This window comes from Megalops cyprinoides, chromosome 19 (assembly GCF_013368585.1).
Source record: "Megalops cyprinoides isolate fMegCyp1 chromosome 19, fMegCyp1.pri, whole genome shotgun sequence".
Classification (NCBI taxonomy): Eukaryota; Metazoa; Chordata; class Actinopteri; order Elopiformes; family Megalopidae; genus Megalops; species Megalops cyprinoides.
This window is the reverse complement of record NC_050601.1, coordinates 26148107-26168341: the sequence shown is the minus strand read 5'-3', so window position 1 is coordinate 26168341 and position 20235 is coordinate 26148107. Positions and strand designations below refer to the sequence as shown.

The 20235-nt window shown below is 42.3% G+C and overlaps 2 protein-coding genes across 6 annotated transcripts in view; one reads left to right on the top strand and one right to left on the bottom strand.

The window, feature by feature from the left end:
* The window catches only part of LOC118794048 (RNA binding protein fox-1 homolog 2-like), a 40332-nt gene extending 39151 nt beyond the window's left edge, over positions 1–1181 (top strand). For all 5 annotated transcript variants that reach the window (XM_036552188.1, XM_036552186.1, XM_036552184.1 and 2 more), the window contains exon 13: positions 40–1181. In XM_036552188.1, the coding sequence (XP_036408081.1) occupies positions 40–84 (45 nt within the window). In that variant the 3' untranslated portion in view covers positions 85–1181. The remainder of the gene's footprint in view (positions 1–39) is intronic.
* Positions 1182–6354: 5173 nt separating this feature from the next.
* Positions 6355–11471, bottom strand: LOC118794888 (G-protein coupled receptor family C group 5 member D). Its single transcript, XM_036553178.1, is given in 11 exon segments — positions 6355–7833; positions 8161–8216; positions 8539–8557; positions 8559–8741; positions 8743–8796; positions 8798–8833; positions 8835–8867; positions 8869–9183; positions 9186–9220; positions 9223–9833; positions 11244–11471. Coding segments are annotated over 10 exon segments (1395 nt in total). The 5' UTR covers positions 9788–9833; positions 11244–11471; the 3' UTR covers positions 6355–7734.
* Between the last annotated feature and the right edge of the window lie 8764 nt (positions 11472–20235).

Here is a 20235-nt window from a genome sequence, read left to right as displayed (position 1 = left end):
TTCCCCACTCATTGTAACCCCTCTCTTTCTCTCCAACAGGCTAGCTTGTACCGGGGTGGATACAGTCGATTTGCCCCCTATTAAATGCCCACTGACCCTCCTTGGATCTTCCCATTCCTTGGGACCCCTTTTTCCACACTCAAAATTTGGAAGGAGTCATTTCTCAGTCATAATTACAGCTTGGTTTTATTATTTTTTTGGACAAACATATTTAATGAAGATTGATTGACTTTTACTCAGCTAGCATCTAGTAACACACAACTACATTTATGGGGACAGCTACAAGTGAATTTAAAAAAAACAAAACGGAAACACCTGAAGAACACAGCTACGCAAAAACCACAGCTCCATTACCGGAAAAGAATTGCTGCTTTAAAAATTTGATCCGCAGATGTTGCCTCCACAATCATTCCCTCAGTACAGAAGTCTGGCCAGACACGTGCAGTAAAAACAAATCAACAACAGTCAGCCAAAGTCTTGACTGAAAAGGATGCAGCTGTCAGTTCGGACCTGGGGCTAGTCCTACTGCATTGCTGGTTGTCTTGTTTGAATATGAAATGAACAAGTAAGCAAGTTTCTTTTTTGCTGCTTAAGACAAAATTTTCTTTGATTTCTGTTAATGAGGAAAGGAGATAACATCGACTTAGGTTAATGAATTAAAATGAAGGACAAACCAACATGCAGTAGGATCGAATCTAGGCCTTGCTGTCTCAAAACAGTAGACTGCTGTGAATGTTTGACAACGACAAACCGTTGAGCACCAACAAAAAAGGAAGAAATACATGACTGCTTCTATATACACTACTTTGGCAAGGAATAGGTGATGAAAATGGAGGGACCCCACGAGCAAAAGGGTTTTAAAATACCGAAACTGTGGCAACATCTGAAGAGCGGACTTTGTGACAACAGGATGGCACAACAGAAGAAGGACGACTACACAAATTAAACAATATAAGCTCGACAACAAACGTATGACAACGCAAACATTCAAAACAACGCATTTGAAGCAACAAAACAAACGTTTATTTTTTGTTTTACAATGCGAGGGAGAAAACATCAGTTTCCCTGACGTAATTCACACACTGAGTGAGAGGCTATACCAAACTGCCCAACCAGCTGGATGGAAATATGACAAAAACAAAGCCGCTGGAAAATGACAAGGAAAAAAAACTTTTTAAAAAGACTTGTTTTTGTTCCGCATTACCTCATTTGTTTTTTTGTTTTTTTTTTGGTCTCTGGAATAAATGTCTCATTTAAACATCAATAATGATAATAAAAATAATAATAATCAAGAGTGAAATTGGGACGAATTAACCAAACATTATTATTGTTATTATTATTATTATCATTATTCACATTTTTCCAGCTCATTATTCCTCATTACTTTTTTGCTGGTTATTAGTATTACTTTATGATTATTATTGCTGTTGATGTTGTTTCAATATATTATATTGACACACAATTCCAATCTGAATCATGCATTCTCATAACACACAGGTGTACTGTCTACCCTTGTACCTAAGAGGATATGACACAGTTTATTTGTAGAACCAGACGAGAGGGGGAGAGAGGAAGAGTGGCAGAAAAGAACTTCTGCTGGGTTTTTAACACCCTTCACTGTACAGGATTACATTCCATTCCGATTATAGTGTCAGTGCATTTCACTGAATGGGTGCTAGAAGGCTAGGAGTGCCAGGCTAACTCAATTAAAAAATTCAATTGACAAGACCTCCACTACCCACAGTTGTTAACTTGAAAACTCAGGGCCTGAGAGAAGAAATCGGACGCAAAAACACACAAACGTACCCTTTAAACATTGAACAAGTTGCAACAGTTTTGTTCTTCTCTTTTTTGGTTGCTTTACTGACACTAATCCTCCCCCTCTCAAAAAGTGGAGCAGTCCCATTGTGCCCTTAAAAACACACCCTGCTTTCAGGAGTTTTTGTGTGAATGGTTTAGTCCGTATGTACGGAAGAGTCACTGCCTGTTGCTGTTCACAGTGAGAGAGGATGTGACGTAAACATAAAAATGTATAAATACTGTCTTTGTTCTAGTACTATTATGTATATCTCCATATACTCTGAATATCTTATTCTCACTATTGTTTTTCTTTTGGCTCCAAAGATTCTTAAAAAGCACATTTTTGGTCAAGTGTATACACATTATTGTACTTTTTTCATCATTGTTCTTGGTGTTATTTTAGCTCATGTTATATTTTTCTTGTTTGTTAAAATTGTAGTTTTTCCCAGAATAAGTTCCCCTGTTTTATGTTTGGTCTGTTCAAAAGTCTTGTGGAGATACAGGTTTTTAAACCACACTGTCCTGAGAGAGTGAGCAAGTGTATTTTTGGGTGGGGCTGAGGTATGCAGGGATGAATGATAATTTTACCAGTCAATTTTAAACATTTGTACAGACCATTGCAGGAATGTCATAGATGGGAAGTGGAGAATCGGGAGGTTTATATATCATTTGGGAACTGATGAAACGAGAAGTCCTTCATATGGAGTTGGTACACTACAGTTTTGTTTGAGGTGGCATGTTTGCGTGCATGTACTGACCGGAGAAGCGGAGCCTTTTTGGGGTGGGGCCTGCAGAGATGCACGAATGCGAAATGGCGCATTGTGGGTGGGGAGGGGGGGCTATACTTGTGATATCTGGAGTTAAGCGGGGAATACTTGTGGGAGCAACTGAAGAGAGGAGTATTCAAATATTGATCGTAATCCCAGTCAGATAGCAGTATGAAGAACCTTTTTTAAAGACTGAACTGTCTGAGGGGGGAGGGGGGTAGGGTTAAAAGGGGAAACAGGATTGAGCCATATTTCAATATTAACATTTATTAAAGTTGCTTGCAGAATTATAGGATTCACATTTTGCAAGTTGGTCATTTTTAAAATGTGTAAAAAGTTGCAAGGGTCTGTTTTTAATCTGGTCAAAACCCCTCCCTTTTTGATCACATGATAGGGGAGGTACATTTCAAGGCTGATCTAAGAGTTCTGAGAAAGAGTGGGGTGCCTAAACCACATTTATGGTTAAAAAGATGTGGCTGCATGGACGATTCCATTGGTGACAGTTGAGTGTCATGTTTTTAAAGTATTAATAAAAGGATATGATTGTAGAGTGGGTGAACCTTTGTGAGTTAGTTTTATGAGTGAGAAGGTGGTTGCAAACGAATAGGTGCATCTGTCATTTGCTGCAAACCTTGAAGGTGGGGGCGGGTTGCGCCTCCCAAGGTTTGGCCTTGAATGTCATTAAATGAAAGTAGAGAGTTTCACACGGGATCTTGCTTCTCTGGAAACCAAAGAGCTGTTCTCATTTCCATCGAACATCAAGAGTGAAAAAGGAAAACAAAATTCTTCCATGAAATTTCAGAATTTATGGGGTTTAAAGACTGTAATGTCTTAAACTGCATCACAATGGCTTTGGTCTCAATAACTTTATCTGGGTGGTAGTAGGGGTGTGGGGGGTTTTGCTGTGGTTATTGCTGTTGCAGCCTTTAAATTAGTGGTGACCAAGGGATTCATGGACCTGCTTATTGAAAGTGGGGTAGCACAGTTAACCATGCCGCTAGTCATAAACTATAACTATATTCCGCTACAAACCACGGAACATGGAACAGTCCGGTCCAGTAAGCCAATACCTCTGCCCAACAGAGTAAACCCTGGACATGCTCTGACACGGAGCCAACTGTCTCGTAGTGCACCGCCCTGCACTATGGTTGCCCTGGGGCATGGAGGAAATGGGCAGGTTTTAGCAGGGATTCTAATTCGGGGCTGATTTGCATACACATTTCTTTGTCCCAAGGTCCCTATTTGTGTGGAGACTGATATCCCCATTGTCCTTTTTGTTTGGGTGTGAAAGTTTACTGTTGTGAATTTTGCTCATGGTTTACCCACTGTCATGTCCGCTCTGTGTTCTGTGTCATTGTTCATTGAATGTACATATAAACGGTTTGTTTGGTTTTTATGTTTTGCTCAGTTGCCTGTTTTTGTCCCTCTACACCCCCCGACACGTGGGTTGCTAAAGTTTGATTTCATGCTGTAAATTAGCAGCAGTGGGAAGTCCATATTCCTGAATGGTAAAACTTAAGATGCCTGCTGGGGAGGTCGAAAGTCAGTCTGACTGGGGTTTTTCTTCCTGCTGGTGGTCTTTGAAAGTATGATCCCAAATACTTCCCCTCTTGATGTAGTATCCTACAAATAGAAAGCAAAAAGCAGTTAACTTGTCCTCACCTGTTATCTGTACACTGAAAAGTAGTTCCATAACATCTGTTCTGGCAAGAAAATCTGTTTGGGACAAAGGAAGAATAGTCTCAGCTGCCACTGCCCGCCACACACAAACACACATACACAAACGCACACACACACACAATGAAATGATAAAAATCTGTGTGGTTTGGGAGCCTGTGTGTACATGGTCCTGTGTGAGATGGTGTCTGCTGTCTTCCCTCATCAAGATGTTATCAAGCAGGTCAGGCCATAATTCTGTCCTTTCACATTGTACAAAAGACAACAACAAAAGTGGGTTAAGAGGCCAGGTTGAAGGCTGGTGAGGAGAGGAGTCACTTTTTAGATTAGAGCAACACGCCGCCAACTGTATAACATGGGAATGTCTTGGTCGAAATGTGTTCAAAGGGAACAAGGCAGGCCTAATGTGACTCAAGGGTGAGGCTATTGTCTGGCAATACCTATCCAGAACCAACTTTTCAAGAGCTGTGGGGATGTGGGTTTGGGAGGGAAAGACTAAACAATTACTTTTCCAGTTAGTCTGCTGTCTGAAAGAAAAACAAAACTGCCAGCAGCAGCAAAACCCTCAACCCAACACATACTGACAAATACAGACATGCATTTCCTGAACGGTGCCTCTAAATTTTAAACTTTTTTGCCCTTCTAAATTAGGGAGTGGGTCTGTGATGCAGAGTAGGGAGGGAGCAAGAGAGCAAGCTCCGATGGTGAAGAGCTGACATACCCACACTCTGCCATATCTGATGAAATGTCATGAGAGTGTGTGGTCCCAAATGAATGTGCCTAAGGAATTGCAGTTACTTTACACTAGAACAGAGGATGATCTGAAGTTGCTTTCTAGAAAATCTGTAGGCTACAGGAAAAGAAAGACATAATGAAGTTTGAAGAATGCCACTGGGATCTCTGAGGATGCATCCTTCCAAATGAGGAATTAAATTTCCTCACAGTGCTTTGTATTTTAATTTTCAGTACAATTGTGTTATTTATGTTAAAATGTATTGGAAAGACCAATTAATATAGAATTAGGCAATCCACTCCAGCAAGATGTTATGTATTTATTTTACAATTTTTTAATGACTTTTTTTTACAATTCCTTTTTTAATTGACCATGCGCTTTTATGACTAAAAAGTAATTAGTTCATGTAGTGACTTATGTCCAAATACCATTACGCACAGTATATGCCAGTGAGATGTGTGTATGTGTGACATAGCCTGTATTCTGAGTCGCTGCTGATGTACACGTGTGGCACGTGACACGTTTGATTAACGAAAAAATCGTGCCGTTAAAATGGGAGTGCGCGTGTGCCACGCACGGACGACAAAACTGATGTGCAGCTGTCGATATGGTAAGCGTATGAACTAACGATCATGGTGCTGTTTAGTGCCGCTGTGCTGCCGCAGGGTGGCGGTAGAAATTAAGCGTTGGGAAGGGCATAAAAGGCTATACTATTTTTTTCTCGGTTTGCTGTTGTTACACGGTTCAGATTAAAATGTCTAAGTGATTACCACATAATCCAAAATTTATATGGCAACACGTCAATAAAATGCATACCGTGAAACAATCTACAGTCCACTAAATATTATCATTTTACAAACCTGATTGTTAATATGGGAGAGTTTTTCAGATTAATCCCATTATATCCTATTAAATAGTTATTTCCCCGTTGTTTTCAATGGGCAATTACTATGAATCACTTCTTTCTGCTTAATGTTGTCATCTTAAAAATGAGGTTTGTCAACGAAACTCAGAAACGGAAAGCATATATAAATATTTTGCCATCCTCCATCAAAATTTAGTAGTTGAGGTACTATTGAAAATGTCTACAACTATTAACTATTACCATTATTGTTTCAGCTTAGCATCTCAGAATGTCTCTCAGTTGTTTCTGTGTGTGTGTGTGTGTGTGTGTGTGTGTATGTATGTGTGTGTGTAAAATTAGAAGTCGTTAACTGGCCCTGATTGTGTGGCATTTCAATGCTGTTTGTTTGGAGTTGGTTATGACTGTGTTGTGATGTGTTTGAAGACTTTCTGAAGGCATGGGTTCAATTACAATGATAAATGACATTATAGATCAAAATATTTCTTAACAAGGGTTTATTGTCCTTTGCCCATCTGAAACCAAAATAGACATGAAAAGCGAAAAGACCATGAACATTGTGTGATTATTTTGAATTACAGTTTAAACTCCCATATAACTTTAGGAAATTTTTTAAACCGATGTAGGCATATGCTTGCTCTTGTGCCTGGTAGGATTCTGTGTAGCATCACCATTATCAAGAAACATCTTCATTGTCATCATTCATCAACATACTTTCCTAAATTTGGACACCTGTCCAGTGAGTGTTTGATGCCATCCACAGCATCTCTTCGCTGTTGGGTGAAACTCCCTTTTGTCAGTCCTCATTCCATGCACAGGACTCCAGAATGTCTCCAGTGTGTGTGAGACACATGCTCCTTTACAGAGTGTGTCACCTCTCATATGTTCAGAGAATACCTGGTGCCTTCATGCACTCAACCTTTGCTTTCATCTGTGCAATTCTCACCTTCTTAAAGGGCTCCCTCTGAAAAACTTCATCTAACTGCAGCCTGAACATTTTTAGGAAATGGAAATACAATGAACCCCAGCAAAAGTTGGATGTATCAAGCTAGCACCAAGTTTATGGTCCACACAGAGCTGTGTTATGTTTTGTTTTAATATTCACTTTGTATATGGCCAGCCAAACACAGTCCCAAGTTAGTCACACAAACTGAAGTGTTACATTAATTATTCTTGCAATATGGCCTTTATTAATTTTAGCATCTGCCATCCTCACAATGACATGCTCTAAAATTCAGAAAAACCTGCAACACTTACTAAATTCAGCACTCAGATTTACAGTCATTTTGGATGGATTGAACCTAGGCCCCAGCTGTCCCTTGAACTGCCAGAGCGTATTTGCAGAATACACTGTCATACACGTGTGTAGAGCTACCTGGCTACAAAAATCCTTTAAATCATGGAATTTCTGTTGGAAATGTCTCCTAGCGCCCCTCTGTAAACCACTGTATGTGTGCCAATCTACCATTACATTATATTACATTACATACACCATTTGCCATCACTAGAAGGCGCTGTTTATCAGTATAAAATACACAGAAGTGCAAAATGAGAGGCCTGGATGCAGGCAAATGTTTTCTCTGAATGTGTCTCCTTTGTCCTGTGCATCCACGTCTGTGTACATTATATCACACCATAATATGTAACATATGGTGATATTCTACAGTAGCTAAATAAGTGCCTGTTTGTGTGGACATCACTTCATGTGTGTGCATGTGTATGTGAGTGGTGAATGTAAATGTAAATCAATGGCAGTCTTAATCAGACTGCATGTGCCCATGAGAATTCAGAAGCCATTTGCAAGCATGTATATGTGTGTGTGTGTGTGTGTGTGTGTGTGTGTGTGTGTGTGTGTGTGTGTGTGCGTGTGTGCGTGCGGGTGCATTAGTCCAGTCTTAATCAGCCAGCCTGTTTCCGTAGTAGTCATCATAAGGTTCAGTGGTGTTAGTGGTCTGAGGACGGGGGATAGAGTAGTCCCTGTCTGGGTCTATTTCCTGAAACACAGCAGCATATTGGTCACAGTTTTAACACCATACATGATATATATGAGTATACTTAATAAAATCTAGTATAACATGATACTAATGTATCACTTCAACCATTATACGTTTATGTTACTAGATCTGTCTTCATGAATTTCAAAAACTGTTAACAATAATGGCCACATTACTGTGACAATAATGGTAAGTTACCAGGTCGCACTGTGCTTGTCAAAGAAAACTAAATTACAAAAAGCAAAAGCAAATTACAAAAAGCAAATATTACAAATATTATAGGCAAATATTACACACACAAACTGTATTTATTTTTCCAGTACTCACTGTCATGGAGAATCCAGACTCATAGGGTGAGCGCAGAACTGGTTCCTGCCTTTTACCTGGGAAAGCAACACATTTTCACAAATCTCACAGGATTCAAATCTACAGTCCTCTCAGACTGCCAATCACTGGGCGTGCCAATAGATTACAATGTTACATGACGTCATTTGCTTATCAGAAGCTCCAGTACAGGGAAACTTACATTTTTACATATCTTCCACGTATACATCTGGAGGTTTTGCTGAAGCAAAACTAATACTTTGTCCCAAGTGCCACACTTGGGGGTTGAGCAGTACAGTCAAAAGCCCAGTTCCCGAGCTGCTAACTGTTCTATCCACACCGTAACCCCCTCTGGCTCCATCCTCTAGACAGCCCCCTTACCTCTCCTCTCCTGCCCGTCCGCTCTCAAAGCTGCAGTTTTCCCGGCCTGTTTTGGTGGAACTGCCCAGCCCAGGCATTTCGGTGCTGGGGCTGGTCCACCCAGTGAAGTCCAGCGGCCCCTCCTGTGCCCCTGGCTTCCCCCTGCAGAGGAAGCTGGTCTGGGCCAGCCCGTGGGCCAGCAGCAGCACCCAGCCGTTGGCCACCGAGGGCCACGCTGAGCACAGGGTCGTCCCATGCAGGCCTCCGCCCCATGGTCGCTGTTCCCGCGGGTCAGGAGGGCAATCCAGACCACCCAATATGGCGGCGGAGAGGACGGCGGTGAGGCAGAGGAAGCGCGGCCTGGACCCGCGTCTGTGTTCGGCTGGCGCCGGTGTAGCTGTAGCTGTAGGCACAGCAGGAGCGGCAGAGGCCGCGCGTGGTGAAGGCCAGGGCGACGGCCAGCAAGCACAGCACGTAGACCAGCAGCGCCACAAACTCACCCTGTGTGTAGGAGCAGGGCAGGCCATCCCGCACCAGCACCATCACCAGCCACTCGGTGGCCACGATTACCTGCACCACCGTCAGTGCGAGGACCAGGCCCGCCTCGCCCAGGCCGCGTGCCACACCGAAACCCTGCAGGGCGAGGGAGCGGGCCAGCAGTGAGGAGAGAAGGCCAGGGCAAAGAGCACGCCGAAGAGGAAAGACGCGCGTTTGGGCAGGTCTGTGGGGTGAGGCGCACAATAAAGGCGAAGGTGAGGCCGAACAGCCCCGCCGTCCCAAGCAGGGACAGGAGCAGGGATGCCACGGTTCCTGCGATTCCCCGCCTCCGCCGGAATGGCATGCATGCCCACAGCGCCCAGCCGGCCAGCCCCAGCAGTAGCCCAACTGTGACCAGGAAGCCCAGGGTGGCCAGTGTCTCCACCACGATCCCCCACGCTGCCTGCCTGTCGCACAGGTTGGAGTAAATTGGGTCCAAGCCTACCTCGCACCCTGGTGCTGGAGCGGTTGCGTTGCTGGCGGAGGTAAAGTTCGGCAGAACGGAAGCAGTCAAATTCAGGTTATTGGTGGCACTGCCATTCTTGGTGACATTAGGGCTACTGGTTAAGGTATTGTTTGTGGCCTGGCTGCTTCTGGGCAGGGGGATAAGGAAGAGGAGAACGAGGAAGATGGATGCGTGGAACGGGAACGAAAGCGTGGTCCTTCCCTTCTGTGTCATCCTGGTCTCTTGTTTTGTAATGTCTTTTACTCCTGACCTGTGAGATCTCTCCATTCCACTCCTGTCCTTCCTTTTAATCACAAAAGCAAGACTTTGTTCACTGAAATGAAAAAAAAAATTGAAGGTAGCAATGGTGTTACTTTCATAATCACCTGATTCACCCAATCATTGTCCCACTTGAACCAACTTAGTTTCCATACTAAGCTGTAAGAGTGCAACTGGATTTTGTGAGAACCACCAAACCTGCTATACCATCCCTATCTGGGACAGGATATGAGCTGGGCTGCAGCTTCATTTGGAGTTACTCCATTAAATAGCAAGGAAACCTCTAGTTTGTTGTATTCTTGGCCCACTGTTTGCTCTTACTGTGGCAGACTGTAGAGTTCATCTTCTCTGGCTGGAGCTCAACAATAAGAGAGAGAGAGATGGAGAGGAGGGAGGGAAAGAGAGAGATAGAGAGGAGGGAGGAGAATGACATGAAGGAGCAAACAAGCTGGAACAGGGAGTGATCTGGAAGTGAGAGAATGCGTGATGTCAATACCTGTGCATATGAATAGGAGTGGAGGTATAGCAGTGTTGGCTCTTGTGTCTGGTGCTAGAGATTCACAAACCTGAGAGTTTCATTCAGAGGTGCCTTACAGCCAGCAGCTGATTAGACAGCTGGAGCAATGGGTGATTCAAGCTCCCAGCCAAACAATTGCTCTAGTGAAGCAATCAAGCCCTGAGCTGGAATGACCACTCAAAAACCCTGGATCTCCAGTGGACATGACTACACTATGTAGCTGAAAACGAAGGGAAAAGGAGGGAGTGAAACATCTGGAGTGACAATGAAACAAGGAAAGATGGACAGAGTGATTGGCAGTGAAATGGAGCGCGAAAGAGAGAATGAGGGAGGGAGATATAATCTCCTGATGGCCGGTGGCCACTTCCTTCAACCCATAAGAGTGCCATTGTTTCAGGGGCAGAGATTCACTGATGACATTTAGAGTCTTATCACAGAATAAATATGCCCTCACTCCATTACTCAACCATCTTGAGTTGCTGTATATCAGTTTATGCAGTGCAATGAGTTTATGAGTTTTTAGAGAACAAGAATTTAGAACAAGTAACCTTTAACCTTCAACAGCTGTGATAATTACAGTCAATTAAATGAATAGAATTATAGTTCCAAAGTCTCTGGAGTATTGGTTTCAGAGGAACTGGCCCTAGTCAAATTAAATTAATTAGTCATCTGTAGCCATCAGGGCTGTATTTATGTTCACAGGGAACATGAAAGGTCATATTTGGTAACAGTGAGGGCTCACAACAGTAAACTTCAGTACAGTGCAGTCTGGTCCTCTATGTTTTGGGTAGGTCAGTTTGACTTAAGCAAGGCTAGGCTAACCATATAATTCATGTTTACACATCCAATGAGCACAATGAGTATCTGGTGAGAACACACAGAAAATGTTGTCTTTGTAACTTATTTCTGCGTTTAAACCACGAAGAAGTCATTGAGCCATTGACTCACCTTTTTTCCCCAGAGCTTTTTGGCCTCAGCTTTTTTTAAGTCCACGTACTGAGTCCAGCTATGCTTGTGTCCTCTTGCTGCTGGATGGTAGTTCTGTAGCTAAAATTTTGAGTCACAGTGTCAGTAGTTTTGATTGTAAAGAGTGTACATGGCTGTGATCAGCCAAACGCACGGCTTCACCTTTTTCAGCTCCGAGTTTGTCAGAGAACAAGTGGATGGGAGGGAGATCAGGAGGAAAGGAAAAAGGGAGGGAGAGAGGGCGAGGAGTGTTTTTACAAGTCCCCGAATTTACATTGACAGCTGAAAAGAGGAGAGGTGTGTACGCACTGCTACTCAACCCCCGCCCCCACCGCTGTCCTCATGGGCCACATAGAATAGGTGTGGTCCATGCACCTAGGGGATATGGAATACTGACACTCAGACACACTCAGTGGGATTAAAGCATATGCTTACGCACTTATGCACACTCATTTGAACACCCTGTCATTGCTGCCTTATGGGACCCCTCATGTCCTGTATAGGTTTTGCCTGTGTTTTTATTAAAACCTCCATGAAGAGCCAAAATGCATTTTTTACAAGGCCATTATAAAAACATGACTTCAGAAAGGCAGTTGCGCCATGCTGCCAGTTGCCTGTTGCTGTGTTCGGTGGAAGAAGGAGGAGATCATACGGATGGTAAAAGGGGTGAATAATAACCCTGACTCATGCTGCTGTCGTTACAACAACGGTAACCAGCTCAAGGCACCCCCCACCCTCCTGAAGTGGCAAGGCTCTTATTTGTCTGTGTTTGGTGGGTAACGCTGAAGTGAGGTAACTCGTTACGTAAGCCGGGGAAGAATGCCTCAGCCCGATGAGTGTCTCAATGCAAGCCCATGCACAACGCTTCTGCTCAAGTCTGAGCAAGCTGAATGTTTCTGTGGGGCATGCTCCACGGCCGACAGAGAGAGGAGATAAAGATAGGGAGAGGAGAAAAGAGGGAAGGGGAGAGGGTACTAGAGGGAAGGAGGAAAAACACAGATGTACATGTCCGGATAGGCAGAGAGGGAACCATGAGCAAGTGAGAAACAGATAGGCCTCACTGAAATTGAACCTTGAAGTCTTGAGTGTTGGATGTAGGTTATAATGTGTCCTTTTTCCATTTAAAAAATGGAAATATAAATATATATATATAATATAAAAATATATATATGTGTTATAGTAACACAATAGTAACATATTTTAATCACAAATTCATAAATATATGCAAAAACAAGTGCATATACGCAAAAACAAGTGCATATATGACTATACAGTAACAATATGTATTTTGCAACATGAAATATATGCATATTTTCAAAGGAAGGGACCTTAAGCAGTAGTGTACAGTTGGAGGTATTGGTGAGGTGAGGGTGGGGGTTTTGGGAAAAGGGTGCAAACCTTGGTACTTATGAGAATCTGAAGGAAACATAACTTTGACTGTCCAGGGCTTTGGAATTTTGTGTTCCCCACCTCCCCATCAAATATTCAAAGGACTTGGTTAGGGTTAGGGTTAGGTGAGGAAAAAAATCTTTCTTTCCCAAGTTTCCCCCTCTGAGGGCTGCTTGGGAAGGAGGATGTTGCACTGGCCATTCAGTTCTCTGCAGCCCTTAGGTGGGAAGAATTTGGTCCCTTGTGTCTTTGTGTGAGTCTGTTTTTACCTTTTGTTCCATCCTCCTGGAAATCTGATGTTAAGTTTTCTTATCCAGTGGTTTTCTGTTTTTTGCCTTTCCTCCTGTGTTCAATCGTTGTTTGATATTTCTGGTGCCCAGATATATATATCAATATCAATCAATATTTTCTTGATTGTTTGTGACTTGTTTGTAAAATATTGTAAAATACCTTGTGTGGGTGCCGTGTTGATTCCCGGGAGCTTGCTTATTAGGTGTTTCCTGAGGTTTTTGGACTTCTGGAGCATCTGGGTCCTTTCCAATATCTGTCCAATGTTAATTTTGATCCCGTTGTTGTCCGTCTGGCTGAATACCAAATATGTGGTGCTTAGTGGGACGATTTTCCTTTCATCCTGTTGTTTTCTGTCCAAGAAGGTCTTCCTGACTCCTCTTAGGAAGGACCTGGAATACCCCCTTGGTTTTAGGGATTTGAAGAGGGTTTTAGTAGCCTCCTCAAAGTCTGATAGTTGGCTGCAGATCCTGTGGAACCTGAGCAGTTGAGACTTGATCAGGCCCCTGAATGTGTGTTTTGGGTGGAGAATGTTTTTGTGTAATAGTGCATGTGTGTCCGTATCCTTATAGTAGACTTTGCAGTCTAGTGTGTGTGTGTGTGTGTGTGTGTGTGGGTGGTTGGTGGGGGGGATTGTTGGTCCCTTGTAAGTGGTGGTGTCCGGGAAGTCTATTTGTTGGTTATGGGTGGTATATTTCACTATAATGGATGTGTGGTGTGTGCTGAGAATTTGTATGAATTGTGTGAAATCCTTTAGCTAACTCCTTGTCCTGTATGTTTTAGATCTCTCCCTGCTCCAACACAGCTGATTTAAATGATCAGTTTGTTATTAAGCAGCTTCAGGAGTTCATAATGAGTTGATCATTTGAATCAACTGTGTAGGAGCAGGGAGAGATCTAAAACATGCAGGACAAGGTGTCCCCCAGGAGAGGTTTGAGAAATGCTGCTCTAGGCTATGTGTCCATGTTCCCCGTATGTCACTTAGTATCTGAAGTAATGTGGTGGTAGTTTGTGGCATTTTTCAAAAACAGTCTCCTCCCAGTATGCTATGTAAATGTTGGCATAGGCTGGTGCAAATTTTTTGCCCATAGCTGTGCCACTGGTCTGTAAGAAGAACTCCTTGTTGAACTCAAAGTCATTCTTGGTGAAGCTGATTTCCAGTAGTTGTAGGAGAAATGTGTCCATTCGGCTGTTGTTCGGGTACTTCTCCATCCAGGTCTTGACTGCTGTCATTCCTGCTTTCATATTGATGTTTGTGTGCAGGCTGTCTATGTCTATGGTGAATTGTACTGGTTCTTGTGGTATTTTGGTTGTTTTTATTTTGTTGACAGTCGTATGTGTCTTTGGTATAAATGTTGTGTTTTGTTGACAGCGGGGTGAGAAAATAATCTATGCATTCGGCAATCCTGTAGGATTCACTGTTGCAGTCTGAAACAATGGGTCACCTGATGGGACTTTAAATGGTACCCTCCAGGATTGTGGTGGTTTGTGTATTTTGGGGAGTAGGTAGAATAACCTGGGTTTTAGGGTTGTTAGGGTTAGGATTAGGGGTTAGGATTAGGGGTTAGGGTTATGGAGATTAGGTTTACGGTCCAAAATAAAAAAAAAAATAAAAATAAAATTTAGGGTTAGGGTTAGGGTTATGGGGGTTAGGGTTTAGGATTAGGGTTAGGTTGTTAGGTTTAGGGTTATGGTTTTAGGGTTAGGTTAGAAAAAATCTTTTTTCCTAGGTTGTCCTCTGTGAGGACCCCTTAGGAAAGAAAAGTTTACAATGGTTATTCAGTGTACAGGAGCCCTTGGGTAGACAGCTTTTTGGGTTAGGGTCAAGGTTTAGGGTTAGCTTTAGGGTTAGGGTTAGGGTTAGTGTTAGGGTTAGGGTTAGGGTTAAGGTTTAGGGTTAGGGTTAGGGTTAGGGTTAGGGTTAGGGTTAGGTTTTAGGGTTGGGGTTAGGGTTGAGGTTATGACAAGTTTAATATTTGGGATTAGTCCCTTTTGTGCTCTGGCCTACTGAGCCCAACAGTCATTCATGTTAGGTAAGTGTATCTGTATATGTGTGAGTATGTAGCTCAACAGTCATCCATGCTGGAGAGGATACCAGATAAGTGTATTTGTATATGTGTGAATGAGTATGTGTAGGTGGAGAGGCAGAGAGAGAGAGAGAGAGAGAGTGTGTGTGTGTGTGTGTGTGTGTGTGTGTGTGGGGGTTTTTTGCATTTGTATGTATGTGTGTGTGGTGTTTAGTATTGTGTAAGAATGACTGTATGATCAGGAAACATGTTGTGTTTCAGAAGAAACCTTATGTCTTATAGGGTCCCTCAAGGGTTGGTAGGTAGCCATCCGTCTAGATACTTTAACTAGTTAAATATTAAATAGAATAAAATAGTTAATAAATAAGTAAAAGATACCATTGAAAAGCTGCAAGACCAGTATGGGAGCTAAGTGGTCCCAGTCAGAATGGAGGTTTTAGAATAAAATAAGTGCTCGGGTCGGTGGATACACAGCAATCCAGGGTAAGGGGTGATAAGGCATACATATATACATGTATCTACACATACACACATACATATATGTGTGTGTGTACATATATATATATATAAATATATATATATATAGATAGATAGATAGATAGATATATACATCAATACATATACCTACATATACACATTCACACTATCACACAAGAGTTCAAGACAAGTTGGTAAAGTGCAATTCATTTGGGACCCTGAGACTCCCACTCTGGAATTGCAGTTGAACCCCTGTGGAAAGATGGTTCCCAGTTCCTTAATCCAAAAGTTCTCTCTTCTCCTCTGCTGTAGAGTCCATGTCAAGTTTGCTTCCAGGACAATGATTCTCAGATGTGTTATGGATATGGAAGAGAAATGTGTAATGAGCGGGGTACCCAGGTATTGTGTGCGAATATTATGCAAATGTTGCTTGAGTCGTGTGCTCAGCGTCTGCTGGGTTTCTCCAATGTAATGTCGGCTACAGTGTGTGCATGTGACCCTGTATACCAAGGTTAACATGAACTGGAAGTGGATACTCCCTGGACCTGATCCAGAGGAACTGCTGCTGTTTAAAATGTTGTGTCCACCCAGGAGGAGATCCAGAGGGGCCTGTTTGAAGGGAAGACCTGACTAAGATATCCTTAAGGTTCTTGTTCTTCCTATAAGCGGAGACAACAGTGAACCATTGTAATGGTGGGTATAAGTCCTTTGCAACCTTAAAGTTGTGTTTGATTACTGAATTTATTAGCCTTATGTTCACATTGTAGGTGGAGATCAATGGGATGACATCCCTGGAGTCCAGGCCACTGCAGGTAATCCACTTTGAATTTGTATTTGTGTTTCTGCTTTCACATCGCAGGAATCTCCTGGAATACTCCTGATTTCTAAGTGACCGGAAGAGGATCTGCACTGCTTCCTGATAATGGGAATCAAATGAACAGATCCTGTGAAATCGAATTAATTGAGATTTGATGAGGCCTTTGAAGGTGTGCTTTGGATGGTAACTAGTTTTATGGAGAAGGCTGTGGGTATTGGTGGGCTTGAAAAAAACTTTGGTATGGAGGGTTTTGTTATTGTTGGGAAGTAATGTAAAGAAAACTGTGGTATCTAGGAAGTTCACTGCACTAGGGTTAGGGTTAGGGTTTATGGTTAAGGTTAGAGTTTGGGGTTGGGTTTAGGGTTAGGGTTGTTAGGTTTAGGGTTAGGGTTTTAGGGTAAGGGTTAGGGTTAGAGTTAGAGTTACAGTAGGTTTAAGTTTAGGGTTGTTAGGGAAATGGTTAGGGTTGTTAGGGTTACGGTTAGAGTTAGAGTTAGGTTTAAGTTTAGGGTTGTTAGGGTTAGGGTTAGGGTTAGTCTTGTTAGGGTTAGTCATTCATATTGGGGGTAAGCGGCTGAATCCAAATGTAAGCAGTGCAGTGTCCCCATCAAAGTACAAAGGTATTGTAATGGTAGTCATATGCATTGGCGGTTGGTGGTCTTTGAAACAGGGGAAGCACAGTTTAGGCCTACGTCATAAAATTAGTCAATTATTACATTTGTTGTTATTTGTATGTGAATTCTGCCCTCCTTTCTTTTTCTAGGAAATGGTCTATTACCCTGTCATACCAACAGGGATTCTTTTCCTTGAGACTTGACAAGTTTCCTCTCAATGGCCAGCAGAGCAAGGTTGCTGAAACGGTTTTGGCCCATTGTGTTGCGGCTGTATGACTTCACTTGTTTTAAGCAGGAGAAGCTCCTCTCTACACCTGCTGATGTAGCTTCAGTTGTTGCAGCTAAAGACAGTAGCTTGTATCACTGATGCATTGCTTTATCCAACTCCATGTCTTTAAAAAACACTAAGAAGTCACACAGCTTCCCCCTGTTGCCCTGAAGGTCAGGATCTGAGTATAGGACTTGGAGCTCAGATTTCAGTCTCCCTGCATCAAAGAAATGGCCATAACTTTTAAGCAAATTTTGGAATGCCTCCTCAGGAAACATCTGACTCATTTCATCAAATTTGCTTGGATAATCCACTTACACTTCCAATTACAGCAACTTTCACAAAACGCCATGTGACAGACATTGAAAGGGTAATTGGTCTGCGGTGAAGAGGAAACTGCATGGAGGAACACTTTCTATTAATGTGAATCTTGAGTCTGTAATTGTTGAGTTGATTACTACAAATCAACAAATAATGTAATAGTATTTATGCACTGTATCAGCTGTATCATACATTTGTCATTCAACACATTTCACAATGTAAACGTCACAGAACAGAGTAGTGTTTATACAGAAAAGGGGGAAACATTTAAATCTTTAAAACCTAATTTTAATCAAAATGTTTTACCAATCAAGATTACTTTTACTAATGAACGACATTTTATTAGCATGGACAATTGCGGAAAACATGTCAGTAATCTGTCACTTAAAACACAAGCATGCAGATAATTAGCTTGTTAGCGAAACATTTTGGAAAACACAGCAACAGCAATGACATTGCAAGTTGCATTTCCCAGACAGTGCTGCTGCAATTTAATAAAGCCGATTTCTGCTCATGGTTTTTGAAAACACTGGTTTATGAGACTACAATTCCAGTACAGATCGACATTTCAATAGCATCAACAATGTTGGTGGGTGGGGGGAGGGGTACCATATTTAAAGCGTCACTTTAACAAAAGCATGCAGTTAGTTGTAAGCACAATAGCGATGACAATAATAATAATGCAAAAACACGACCTTACAAATGCATAAGGCGGGCAACATTGCTAGGCTACCGATAGCCATTGCTAGGCTAGCGACTACGCTCCTTTTCCCCAAATTAACCAATAAAATCATTGGAGACCATCCTTCATGTCTAGCCAGCAACTACATGAGACATGACATGGCTAGTCAGGCTATCAATAGAAATCTCCGATTAAAAACTTTGAAAATATCAGCTATTACAAGGCAAACTGAGAGTCTCAAGCCTCAGAACACGACTGACCAATGAAAAACACGGAAAAAACACAAACAGAGATATACACATTTATCACAAAATGCAAAAAAGTAGCTAAATATAAATCACAACCTTGCCAATAAAACACTGGGTTGCAGTGCACTTGCAGGTAATTACAAGGCAATTTTCCCACAACTAACCCAATTTTCTTAACCAGGGAAACTAAGACACCAAACAAAAGTCAATGCAATACAGGATTTGTTACCACAGAGGGAGGTCTAAGTGTAACATTGGCTCTCTAAATGCTGTGGGAGGTCAATGATACCAAGCTATAACAAGATTTTGCACACTTTAGAGACACCCATGCATCACCAAAGCTCACAACTGGACCACACCCAGCCAGTTACTCACAATGTCAATATGCTCAACTCACAACAATCCCAATTAGAGGTAACCAAACTATCCCAACTTAGCAACAAGACCAGTGTTAATACTTTGTCCTTCCCTCTAAATAACCACATTGCACACTGCCCAGAATAGCTTATAACAGGTACTATAATTGCACATATACCAACATACAGATAAGCAAATAAAGGGATGATTGCACACTGTTCTGAAGATCACCAGACAGATTATTATTGCACATTGCCCAGTAAGCAGTTACACAGGTATTACTTTGTTCAATCAGTAGAGATCCTATGCTTACGAAGAGAGCAGCTACCCCTCGCGTCTAACGGTAGTTGCAGGTGAACCCCAGACCAGACACCCACATCACAATCACTTAGTTTTAAAATGACACTTAGCATGTGGCACATGTAGAATTACACAAGACATATATAAAACCCAGAGAAAAACATTGGCTGTGCTACTCTCTGCAGATTTCTTGTTGCTCTCTGCTATCCACTATCATAGGTGGAGGGCCTAACACTACGCAGGTCCCAGACACTTGCTGCAGGTGTATACTAGATCATTTTGTATTTCGGTCAATTCCTCCTAGTGGATAAAAATCCACTTTCCTGGCCTTGTGTTAGCAAACTTTTTTTCAAATCTCCCAGACCGCGCAACGATTTGTCAGCCACCAAACGATACTTGGCAAACTCCCGTCCTTAACGAGATTCTCGCACCTGGTTATCAAGGCGACTGTACGCACCATGCAAAGCTTCTCCTTTGGGTCCTAAAGTCCCACCTACTACACTAAGATTGTCTAAGATGGCCATGTACAGATTTCTGTAACGCTCCTGGGGGTCCTGCAACTGTGACACACACCAATGCTTTCGCCTAGGTTCATTTTGAGGAACTGATGTGAGATTTGCTGCTTTTGCATACACAGCTTTGAAAGCCTCCTCTGACCTCTTCTCCTTTGCAAAAGCAAGAAGACTCTCGATTCTATGTTTGCAATAGAGAACATCCATAGCCCTCTGCTGCACAATGTCAAAGACCACATCAGTTTCTGAGAAGATTTGTTCATATGTATTCAACATAAAAACAAACTCAAAATCCTCCAATGTCCTGATGAAGTCTTTCGCAGCATTGAGTGTGTCCTCCTCTACTATGGTCTCATCCTCTAAAATCCTTTCAAAAGTCTGCAGGTGTCAGGATTTCAGGGGGAAGGACCCAGGTGCAGACCAGGATGACAAACCAAGCGTTTATTTGAGGAAATCCAAAAATCGTAGTAACAGAACAGTCCAAGTCAAAAGCAGAGAATCCACGAGCAGAAAATCCAAAACACAAGGCAAGGGTCAAAATCCAATAAAACAAGCATAAAGTCAAAAAAAAAACAAAAAAAAACAGAGTGAGCAAAAGACAAACAGGCGGGAATGAAACAGACCGAAACACTGTGGCGAACTGGCAGAGAAACAGAGCAGACAGAGGAGTATAA